The sequence below is a fragment of the Cariama cristata genome, unplaced genomic scaffold, assembly GCF_000690535.1.
Source record: "Cariama cristata isolate BGI_N322 unplaced genomic scaffold, ASM69053v1 scaffold381, whole genome shotgun sequence".
Taxonomy (NCBI): domain Eukaryota; kingdom Metazoa; phylum Chordata; class Aves; order Cariamiformes; family Cariamidae; genus Cariama; species Cariama cristata.
In genome coordinates, this window is record NW_009600766.1 from 1 (window position 1) to 11,549 (window position 11,549).

At 38.8% G+C, this 11,549-nt stretch overlaps 1 protein-coding gene across 1 annotated transcript in view; it reads left to right on the forward strand.

The window, feature by feature from the left end:
* Positions 1–2,833: 2,833 nt before the first annotated feature.
* FBXL13 (F-box and leucine-rich repeat protein 13) overlaps positions 2,834–11,549 on the forward strand; it is a gene marked incomplete at its 5' end in the record, with an annotated part of 67,132 nt that continues 58,416 nt past the window's right edge. Inside the window, 2 exon segments of the mRNA XM_009710125.1 lie at positions 2,834–2,929; positions 5,149–5,284. Of these exon segments, the coding sequence (XP_009708427.1) occupies positions 2,834–2,929; positions 5,149–5,284 (232 nt within the window).

Consider the following 11,549-nt stretch of genomic DNA (forward strand, 5'->3'; position numbering starts at 1 on the left):
GCCACTTCTGTCTTTAACAGAATGAACAGAATAACATTACTTTGAGACAGTAAGGACATAGGTTTGGGATATAGATGAAGACAGTAGCCGAGGCAAGAACAGGGATTTTTGTGCTAACTGACTGGTGTGCTAGACAGGGTTTGCCACCTCCCTCCACCTTTGTGTGTGGTGGTGAGACAAACAGAGCTGTCGTGGGGCATGCTGTGGTTGCTGTGATGGATGGGGGCACAGCAGTTTCCTGTTGTTCCTAAGGAGCTATTCCAAGAGAAGCTGGGCCACAGGGAATGGGAGCTGATTCTCTTGGGTTATGTTAGGGTAGGGAGGGTTAAGGACTGGGATCAACAAAAAGACAACGGCAGCAGTGCAGGGATTTGGAGAGGGGTGCATGGAAGCATCCAGGGCTGGGGAGCGCCTTCTGGAGGGTCTCCTTCAGAGCATGCAAGAACGAACGGCTGAGCCAGCTCTGCTGAAAGTATTTTTGCAAGTGTTTTTTCAGTATGTGGGATAGGTTGTGCAAGTTATTACATATGTGGGCTGGAAGCTAGAGCTGTGGATCTTCAAGGCAAGACAGAAAATAGTGGCTTTATTTGTGTGTAAAGTGCAGAGGGAACAAAAATTATTACAGAAAAGCAGGAAGCCTACTGAAATGCTTCCATTTTGTATTTAAAAAGAATGCAGCTCTCTTGATGCAGAGAGGGAAATCTGTGTTGCTGTCACTTGGTTTCTTTTTCTTGAGCTGTCACTATTTTATTCAGTACGGGAAGTGCAGAAAGAGCTCTTCTGTTTACTGACACAGACCAGAGCTTTTCACTAGCTGAGTGCCTGACCATTTGCTGCAGAAAGGCAGAGCCCGCTCTTTCGTTCTCTCTTTCTCTCTTCCTTTCTCACTTTCTCCCTTCCTCTCTTTCTCCCTTTCTCTCTCTTTCCTTCCTTCCTTCTTTCTCTCTCTTTCCTTCCTTTCTTCTTTCTCTCTCTCTTGCTTTCTTTCTCTCTCCTTTGCTTTATCTTTCTTTCTTTCTCTCTTATATTTCTCACTCTTTCTCCCTCCCTCTATCCCTTTATCTCTTTCTCCCTCTCTCCTTCTCTCTTTCTTCCTTTCTTTCTTCCTTTCTTCTTTTCTTTCCCTCTGCAAATCCTCATGCTCTCTTTTTGGTGGATCAAGTATGTAGATACAATCTCCTTCAACAGGATATTGTTACTGGGTGCTGTCCTCTCCAGGCCAAATCTGTGTTTGCTCTGAGTATTCACAGACAGTGGAAAATAAAGCATGCCAGGACTTCTCGAACTTTTGGAATTTATGATGAGGAGACTTTATTGTATTTGGCACTGTAGATGATATTTGGTGGTGGATCATTTAAAAATCACAGGGTATTTAGTAAATATCATTATTAGTGTGCTATCATTTATTGTAACTTTCTGTTCTGCTCTTGTGTAAAAAAATGTCTGTCAGTTTGTATTTACTGCTGAGGCAAGATCTGTCCTCAGGGCTAGTTGGAAACCATTTGCTTTGTAAATTACAGTTTCCTAAAAAAGTCAGTGGTACCACAGTACCATAATCTTGAGTTATCGACAGAAAGTGATTGCTATGCTTGAAAGCTGGCTGCTGTGGTCATGACCTAACATGAAATAAATGTTTCAACAGACCTTTTCAGAACTGAAAATTCTAAAAGTTACTAGCAAGACAGCGTAAAATTAAAAGCCTTGCTTGTTCTTCTAATATGAAACTAAACCCTATTAATGAATAATACAGTCAATATTTTCTTTCTTATTTTAACAAGTCATATAGTTCCATTTATTTAAATACTTTTGTGAGCTGTGTCAAAATTCTTTAGAGTTTTAAATTATGTTGAGTTTTGAAGTTAAGGAAATACTCCACATGTCCAAATTAAACAGACTTTTGGTTAGAGAAACCTGTGATGGATCCAACTGTAATTATCATGGGATGCAAGTCTTTGAAGGGACGGGGTATAGAGAAGGACTTTGCTATTGAAAAGGGCCTACACATTTCTGTTCTTTAAAAAAGTCTTTCCAAGTCCCTAACGGCATTCTGAACCACATAAATATATTTAAAATTAATATGACTATAACAAGTTCCCAAGATTCCAGAGTAAAAACATAAAGCCAGAAAACCTGAGTTTTATGGTGATCAAGGAGATTGTTTTTCTCTTTTCTCCAACCTTTTTGGAATGCTATAATTTAATTTTTCAAAATTTTGCTTAGTGGTAGCAGTATATTTTAGAATATTTAACTGTGTAAAACAAACTATAAGTATAGCTTTTATATTTTTTCCACCATAATACAATACATTGACTTTAATATTCTGAGATAAAAGATTTATAGATGTATTTACAAAATTATACTAGTTAAATTAAAAAGACCTCTGAGGTAGAAACTATAAAAACTCTTCATAAGTAATTTAAAGTTGAATTTAAAAGTACTATATATAATGTACAAAGCTTTAGTCCAAATTACATTGTCTCAGATGGGTTTAGGAGAGGTGTTTTAACAAGTGTTCTTTTAATATAGGTGAAATGAAGCTACTGAATAGTCCATGAAAAATTTTCGGTTTTGAAACATCCCTGTCATTCTCTATCATAGCTTGAATTTATGAGCTTTTAAGCAAAGCTGTCTTTTCATACTCATTGTTAAGGCTGTTAATGAGAGTAATTATTGACATTCTGCTATAAAAGATACGTTTAAACTCCTAAGAAAGAAGTATTTGACTTGAAAATAGCTCATGTAGTTTAGGATAGGTGAATATGTATCATTTAATACAACAGTGCTTCTTATTGAATAGTTTTTAATATCTTGTGTGTCTGTTTTTCTGATGTAGATTTTCCGTTATATAGATTTAGTTGATCTGGCAAGATGTGCTCAAGTTAGCCAAACGTGGATGCTAATAACTCAGAACAGTTCATTATGGAGTGACGTAAGTAAGATAATAACTTTCAATATTTTATTTCAATTTTATTTATTTTAAAAAAGAGTGAGGTAGTTTACTTTAAGAATGCTAAATATCTAGGATAAAAGTTTTATCCCAGAATATGACTTGTTCTACTCAGCTACATGAATAAAAAAATAAGAGCAACTCAAATGAAGTTGTCTGTGGTATATCATTATAAAGTCAGTGGAACTGAAAGAGAATTGGCCACTAAGGCTTGGCTATAGCCCAGTAAGTTTAGACAGTTAAGTGAGGTGTCTTAGGCTTCCTAGGTAGTCTAAACAGACACTATATGACTACTGTGGAAGAAGAACATAAACTCAGTTACAGATACTCTGAGACTACTTGTATTTGCTTTAGAAAGGCTCTTGTCATCCCTGGAACAAGTGGTGCAGACCAGCTCACTTGCATACTCATGAACTCTTAGAGTTGTTGAGGTGGTCACTTTGTCTCCAGAGCATGTCAGTGTCCAAGGTACCATGCTGTTTCTTCTGCCTTAGCAGTCCAATTCCCTAGCACACATATGTCAGTCAACTTGCCTTCTAATGCACGTTGTGTGACCATGTTAGCATGTTTTTTTTGGGGCCACACCTGAAATACCTGCTCTGTCTTGCCTTGAACTTAAAAATGCAATCACACTGCTCATTGCTACTGCCTTCAGTAGTGCTTATGAGGCTTCAGGTGTGAAGAACCTCCACAAGGCTCCCCAGTCCTTGGGCAGTGACTTAAGACTAGCCATGGCACCTCAACCAGTATCATTGTTGCCTCTGTATCTTTGCCTCACGTATAGCCATTTATCAACAGTGTAAAGAAAGATTAAGGCCAGATTTTTAAAAGTGTGTGGGCACTTCAAATGTGATTTAGTCAGATTTTAGGCCCTCAAGTCTGAAATTACAATCCAAAATACCCTGTGCATCTTCTGCATAATTCTGGAGATGTCTAATCTGATAGGCATCTCCTTTTTGGACCTAGAAGTTCATGACGATGGTGATCAAGGAGATTGTTTTTCTCTTTTCTCTGAGAACTGCATGACCTGCGGAGCTTGGTCTGAGGAAGCAGAAGGGCTGCTCTGCAAGGGAAGGCAAGCTGGGAGCCAAGGGTGCTAGAAGGGCAGGCAGGGGCAGTGCCCCCCCACTGACAAGGGGCACAGTCCCACAGAACCAGAGCAAGAAGAGCAGAGCAGGTCCAGTGAGAGTAACCGGGGTCAGCCACCCACCAGAGTCTGCCAGTCAGCCCTGTAGTGAAGAGGCATCTCCAAGGTCAAGTGAGGAAGTGAAGTCCATGAGTGAGGGTCAGTGTCAGCCAGACACATGGCTGGACACAGACATACCTGAAGTCTGATTCAAGCAAGGACTCAGGGCAAGGGCATGAGCTTAAGGGCAACTCCTGAACCAAGTGAGGAAACCCCTAATGAGGCTTCTCCAGCAGTTTCACATGATGAACTGTTTTCACAAGAGTCTTATCCAGAGTTACACTGCTGCACCATATCAGAGCTGACCTTGGGCTTTGGTAGGTAAACCCCTGGAGGAAGGAAGAGGTTGCAGAGCCTGTTGGTGAACCCAAGGCCCTGACACTAGGCACCTCTCTCCCACTTAAAGAGATCCATTTGGGATCCAGAAGGTGAACAGAGTTGTGCCTTGTGAGTCTGAGAAGAGATCTGAACTTGAGTCTCCCAAATATGCTGTTCTGTCCTCTGAGTGGGACACCAACTCTAGTTCCCACATAGCTAGAGGCCTATATCTGCCTTCCTGACTGAGGTAAGGAAGTTCTGGAGAGCTCAACAACGCTGCTTATATGTCCTACTGTCTGGTTCTAGGCAGCTGCCTGTTCTCTGTGTGAGTTTCTTTAAACTGACCTTCTGATGTGCTTAGCTGTCATGTATATTTTGTAGAGTCTCTGCTCAGATTTGAGTTGTTGAATCTACCCTGGGCACGAACACCTAAAAGGCACTGCAGTGCCCAGCTTGTAGGTGGCTGAAGCTTCATAAATACTGTAGACATATGCTTCATCTACATTTAAATATTTTTAGTCAGCTGTCTAGAATTTTTATATATGTAATACACAAATGTTTCTGTGTTTTCCAGATGATTGATTCAATGTTTACATAGAAATTCATATCTTTACTAGTGATTTTCATAATGATTTGTATTTTGTATGTACTACCTATTTTTAGTACTGAATTATATATCAATTGTTTAAATTTTTAGATCAATTTTTCATCAGTGAAGCATAAAGTTCAGGACCAAATAGTAGTAAATATTTTGCAGAAGTGGCGTCCATATGTATTACGTTTGAATCTTCAATGTTGCTATTCTCTTCACTGGCCTAGCTTTAAAATTATCAGTAAGTATTACATGTATTTTTAAAATTTTAATTCTCTCTTTAAACTGTGTCTTCACTCTATGGTTTGCTATTGTCCCATTTTACTGCCTATAGTCTTCTTTATATGTCCGACCATAATGAAGCAATGTGAGTATGAGATCTGTAAAATTACTTTAAATGCGGCTCCCCTTCCTTCATTACAGTCTCCAGGCTCAGCAATATCCATATGACTGAATATTGCTAGAATGCTATAGAATGGTTTATATTACATGTGAAAGGCTGTAATATGACAAATAAGATTGGAATGCAATCATGTGCTCAAATATGCCATAATCCAGCTCTACTGAGATAATTATCACAGAATCACAGAATGGTTGAAGTTGGCAGGGACCTCTGGAGTTCATCTGGTCCAACCCTCCTGCTAAGCAGAGCCACCTAGAGCCAGTTGCCCGGGGCCACCTAGAGGAGGTTGCCCAGGACTGTGTCCAGATGGCTTTTGAATCTCTCTCAAGGATGGAGACTCCACAGCCTCCCTGGGCAACGAGTGCTCGGTCACCCTCATAGTAAAAATGTGTTCCCTGATGTTCAGGTGGCACCTCCTGTGTTTCAGTTTGTGCCCATTGCCTTTTGACTCCTCTGACACTGGGCACCACTGAAAAAGCCTAACTCTATCTTCTTTGCACCCACCCTTCATGTATTTATATACCTTGGTAAGAGCCCCCTGAGCCTTCTCCAGCTGAACAGTCGCAGCTCTCTCAGCCTTTCCTAATAAGAAATATGCTCCAGTCCCTTAATAATGTTTTTGCACTGTGTTGGACTCCCTCCAGTATGTCCACGTCTCTCTTGGACTGGGGAGCCCAGAACTGGACACAGTACTCCAGTTGTGGCCTCACTAATGCTGAGCAGAGGGCAAAGACCACCTCCCTCGACCTCCTGGCAACACTCCTCCTACTGCAACCCAGGATACCATCCACCTTCTTTGTGGCAAGGGCACATTGCTGGCTCATGTTCAACATGGTGTCCACCACGACCCCCAGATCCTTTTGTGCCAAGCTACTTTCCAGCTGGGCTGCCCCCAGCTTGTACTGGTGCCTGGGGTTGTTCCTCCCCAGGTGCAGGATGTTGCACTTTCCCTTGTTGAACTTCAGGGTGTTTCTGCAAGCCCATTTCTCCAGCCTGTCAAGGTCCCTCTGGGATGGTAGTATCATCCCCTGGTGTATCAGCCACCGCTCCCAGTTTGCTGTCATCTGCAAACTGGCTGAAAGTACACTCTATCTCATCGTCCAGGACGTTAATTAAGATGTTAAACAGGACTGGACCCAGGATTGACCCCTAGGGTATACCACTAGTTACTGGCCTCCAACGAGAGGCTCACAGACAAAAAAAAAAAAAAAAGAATCCAAGTGTAGTCCAAAATATTAATGTGGTGTTCAAGTTTTAGAACAAATAATAGGTACTTGATCCTACTGCCAAAACAGAGTCTCTCTGGATGTAGATAAGACCTTAGTCCATTCTGATAACACGTGTGGAAGTACATGTGTCTGTGTGATCAGAGGTTAATTCCTTTCAGGACGGCATTTTGAAATAGTTTCAGGTCGGTAATCTTTTTCTCGATGCAATTGTATACTCCACTAAGCAGAGAAGTGGGTAGAAAAAATAAAAGCCTTTATGATCAGTGTTAGAGGTTCCGTGCTAGCTGTGAAAGCGTACTTGATTTGTTAGGAATTACCTGCATCCTGACTGTCACTCAGCCATTTTATCATGAAGAGTGTTAAAACATCTTGGTAGTGTTTTCATGAGAAAAAACCTCTTCTGCTACAACTAGACAAGACTCCAAGAAATGTTTTTGATTCCTGACACAGCTTGACTTCAATATTTCTTAAGTAGGAGAATGTTACTGACTGGCTCTTTTCTAGCTTGTGCTTTAATTGAATGCAAACGCATAAAAAAGAAAAGGAAAATATTTTTATTTTCCAAATAAAAGTGTATTTTGATCTTTTGAGACTATAATGCTTTTATTATTTGATCAGACAATATATGATGGAAATTGTTGATGCAGCCTATAACAATTCCAGTGTGTTTCTTTTGTTTTAGAAAGTGACTGTGTAATTATGGGTGAGAACAGTTTGCTCTCCAGAGTGGTGATGGAAAAGAACAGTTGGCCAGGAGTAAAAAGTGTATTTGATCATGGTCTTGGCTTTTAAATGACAGGATAAAATAACATTCTCAATGATATCAGCAAGCGAGTTGTTTAGTGAAATAATTTAATTTAATATTATAATGAACTTTGGCAGCTAATAAAGAAAGCAAGCCAAAATAAATCATACACAGCCACATCACCCCCATTATGGGGGCTGTACTTAGAAATGTTAAATCCTTTTATGATTTTGTTTTCCTTATGTATTTGAGTACAAAACTAAAACCATAATAAAGTTTATTGTGTTTAAAACTAAAAACATGTAAAGAACAGTTGTGATAGAATTGAATTTTATATACATACTGCCTTTTCTATCACACTGTTTAACTGATTCATATCTAGTTAAAATGATTTAACTTAGAAGAATCAGCATGTTGGTTATACCAGTTGGAATATCAGTATGTTGATTGCCATCTATTTCCGTTTATCTTACATGTCAAAGACACTAAATTCAATTTTTGTGTCTACAAACTATTTATTTTCCATTTTTGTTGATAATTTATGTTTTCTGTAGGTTCAAAATCAAAGATTATGTCCATTTACATCTACTCAGTGCTATTAATTTTAAACTAATTGTGATGAATCATGTATGATGGTCCACAGGGGCTTTTAGAAAGCATTGATTTATAAAGCTGTTTCTTCTAACTTTGAAGGCACCTGGTAGTTCTTTTTAAGAATGAAACATATTTATATCTGTGTACTTTAGTATTTAGATTAATAACATATTTCTTCTGTTAAAACTCAAAACTCATTGATATTGATCATACAGCCTACTTGTGCCATGCTTTTGAAGCTCTTGTGGATGGTTTAAGATTGCTGCAAAACTATTTCTATATCTTTTTTTAGTGACTGAGAATCATACTGAAATTCTTTTCCTTTGACATTTCTTCAGCTAACAAACTGTGTTGAACTGTCTGTTCAGTTATAGGCTGCAGATGTGATGAACCTTTCCATTTGAACTTCCCTGAGCTACAGTTCTGACCTCATCTTTCCAAATAAATCCAAGATTACACAGATTTTGGCAATATATTTTTATTGTTAACGGTAAAATAGCAATGATATTAATTAGGGTTTAGGTCTGTTTGACTGGCTTATCATGTTAATATTTTTTTATAAATTGATTAGCTGCAATTTTTAAAAGTTGTTTTTATGTACTGCAACTTTGGTATGTGGTGTATGCATGAAATAGTAGTCATTGTTTAATATCTACATGTGAGTGTTACATGATTCGAGCTCAGACTGTCTTTGGCAAATGAATGTGTTATTGTGCCAAAGGAAAATGAGTATATGAGATGCATGGATTACAGCTCAGCTGTTTGTGGTATTACTCCACCCACTCATGGTCTTAGAGAATCATTTGACTTCCATGTGTGACTGGGAACTGCATTTAAAAGCTGACATTCATATTCATAGTGCAGGAGTTAAAATTTCCTCAGAAGATTTTGAAGTGTTTTATTCCCAGTAGTGGTCACAGTATTGACAGACCTATCCATTTTTCCCGCACCTGGTGATGGCAAAACATGGCGCAAAATTATCTTTTCTGTGTTTCATGTGTGCTGTGTGGAGAGAGGGGCACTGCTTCTATAGAGTGCTGTAGTTTATTCCTTCAGATAGCACTCCTAGTACATATACTGCATATCAGGAAGACAATGCACTGTCATGCAATTATTTCCTGGATAAGAACAGGGAAAGAAGGGGAATCAAGAGAGAAATTACTGAAAGGATGGACTTAAAAAGCATGTAAAGGAAGAGGAAGGTCCATGATTTTCTTTTAGACATGGAAGTGCTTCTGGGACTTTTGTGATTAAATAGTACAGAAACAAAGAAATGTCAACATCAAATTGTGGTTTGTGGCTGTGTTGTTTCATGGAGGGTGTACTTTACAGTACATTTCGGAGAAGCTCAGAGAAGCAGCAATTAACCCTGTAATGATGAAGTTTTTATCAACTGTTAGTCATTTCCTACATATGTATGTTTTTCAAATCTATTTTTGTCTTTTTCCTTGCACTGCTGCCTTCTGTACTATCTTCATAGTTCCTATATACTTCTCCTGTTCATACAGTCTTTTCTCAAAGAATTTGCTACTGGACACTGTCAGGAGAACATACTGGCCTGTATTACCCTTGCCCCAATCTAGTATTTCCATTCTTGTGTTTTTATAGTATTTTCAATTGCAATTACTGTCTATTCTGCCACATCCCCAGTATGGGTGTCTGAAAATGCCAACATGCAGAAAACCCTAATGGGTTCCAGCTAGTTTTTCAAGGAGGACTTTCCCCTCTCCCTTTTTTTTTTAATTATAGGAAACTAAACTGCCACTTGAATATTGCTATATCAATTTTATAACAATTTTCTAGTATCATTGCAAAAACTAAAATACGCAATAACTTAAGCAGTAAGGAATAAAATTATAGTGCATTGTAGTTAAAAGAATAGAACTTCTAGCTGCTCCTTGAAAGCTCCAGAGACCATCTAAGGAAAATAGTAGCAAAGACAATTCCAGCATTCAAAACAGTCTGTCCTTCTCTTGACTGCTAGAAGTCTTTTCACTTGTTGATTCTCAGAGGTCTAGACAGATCTGCTCTTAAGTATTGAATTTCATTTTGGTGTTATTGCACAAGTGTTTCTTTCATGGAGCTTCTGAGATGACATTGATTTCATAAGTTCACACTGAAACCTTTATTTGCAGGATACTTGTTGAACCATATTCCTCTAGAGTGTCCTTGTTGATATGTTCCTCACAGATTTCACACTTAATAGCTGTCACCAGACATCTTGTGCTGCTAGATATAGGCAGCATGTTCAGCTCATCATTCCCCTTGAGCCTTCATCAGATGCAAGACTTTCTAGTGCCACTGAGAACCCTGAATGATTGCACACACACCCCCTTTAACTCTGGCTTCTATTGAACATTTGTCCTATTTATCACTGCAACCCTCGTGTTTTAGCCTTGGTCCTAAGAGGGACATTTTGGGATCTGTTTAGGACTCCCCAGGGCCTTTGAACTTGTTATTTACAACAATTAGGCCACTGCTTGTGGTCCTTAGTCTTATTCCACTGCTTTTTCAACTGGTAACCTTTTACTGACCAGAGAGATCAGAGACCTGTCACCCAGCTTTTATCCTATATTCCTTTCCTGGATTGCCTTTTCTACCCAAACTTTAGCCTACCTCAAGCTAGTTTTGTTTTTTTTTTAATGCTGACTCTTTGCAGAAATGAACTTAACATCATTTATAAATTCATTTTTTCCTACTCAACTTTTCTCCATTGGCTGTGCTGCCAGTAACAGATATTCTGCTCTGGTTCCATTGTCTGTTCTTTTCAATCATTCCCAGTAGTTCCATTCTGTACTGAAATAATCCTCCAGAATTTGAGAGGAGGAGGAGTACTTCACTTAATGCTGGCTACTACTTATGACAGTTTTTTTCTTTCAGCACTTTTAAGTCCCTAGAAAATGCTCCATTTAGTGAATATTACTGGCCAAATGGGATTTTCATCTGTGTTCCATTTTACCATAATTAACTTTTAGTAATTAAGATAATGCTTAAGATATTCCCAGGATCAGGGATGAGTCAGATACTGTTATGTTTGCTATAAAGTTTTTAAAAGATACTGCAGAAGAAATGGTTAAATTATTCAGTTTATCACTAAACCACCATTAAATATATTCATAATCTGAATAATGGAGGACATGAAGGAATGCAGTTAATAATAGGATGTGTTTGCTTAAGGGTTCTTTAGCATTCCTACCACCCTTAATAATTTCTGAATTTTTCCTTATGTTGTTCTTGTATTGCACTTCTAAAACAAAATGTGCGACCTTTTGGGCTTGTGGCTAAAACACCAGAGGAATCCACAAACACCGTAACTGTGTGCAGGTCTTTAAAGGAGCAAACTTTCTCCCTGGAGTGTTCCAGAACTTCTTTCATGATAACCAACAGATATTTAAAGTTTTGGCCCTGAATCTCTGTCCTGCACTTAAGCAGTTCTTGCTGATCTAAGAGCAGGAGATTGGTCTAAGGCTTGAGCTGGGAATACTGAAGTTTTAACCCAGCACCTCCTACTTGTCCACCATGTGAGTTTAGGGAG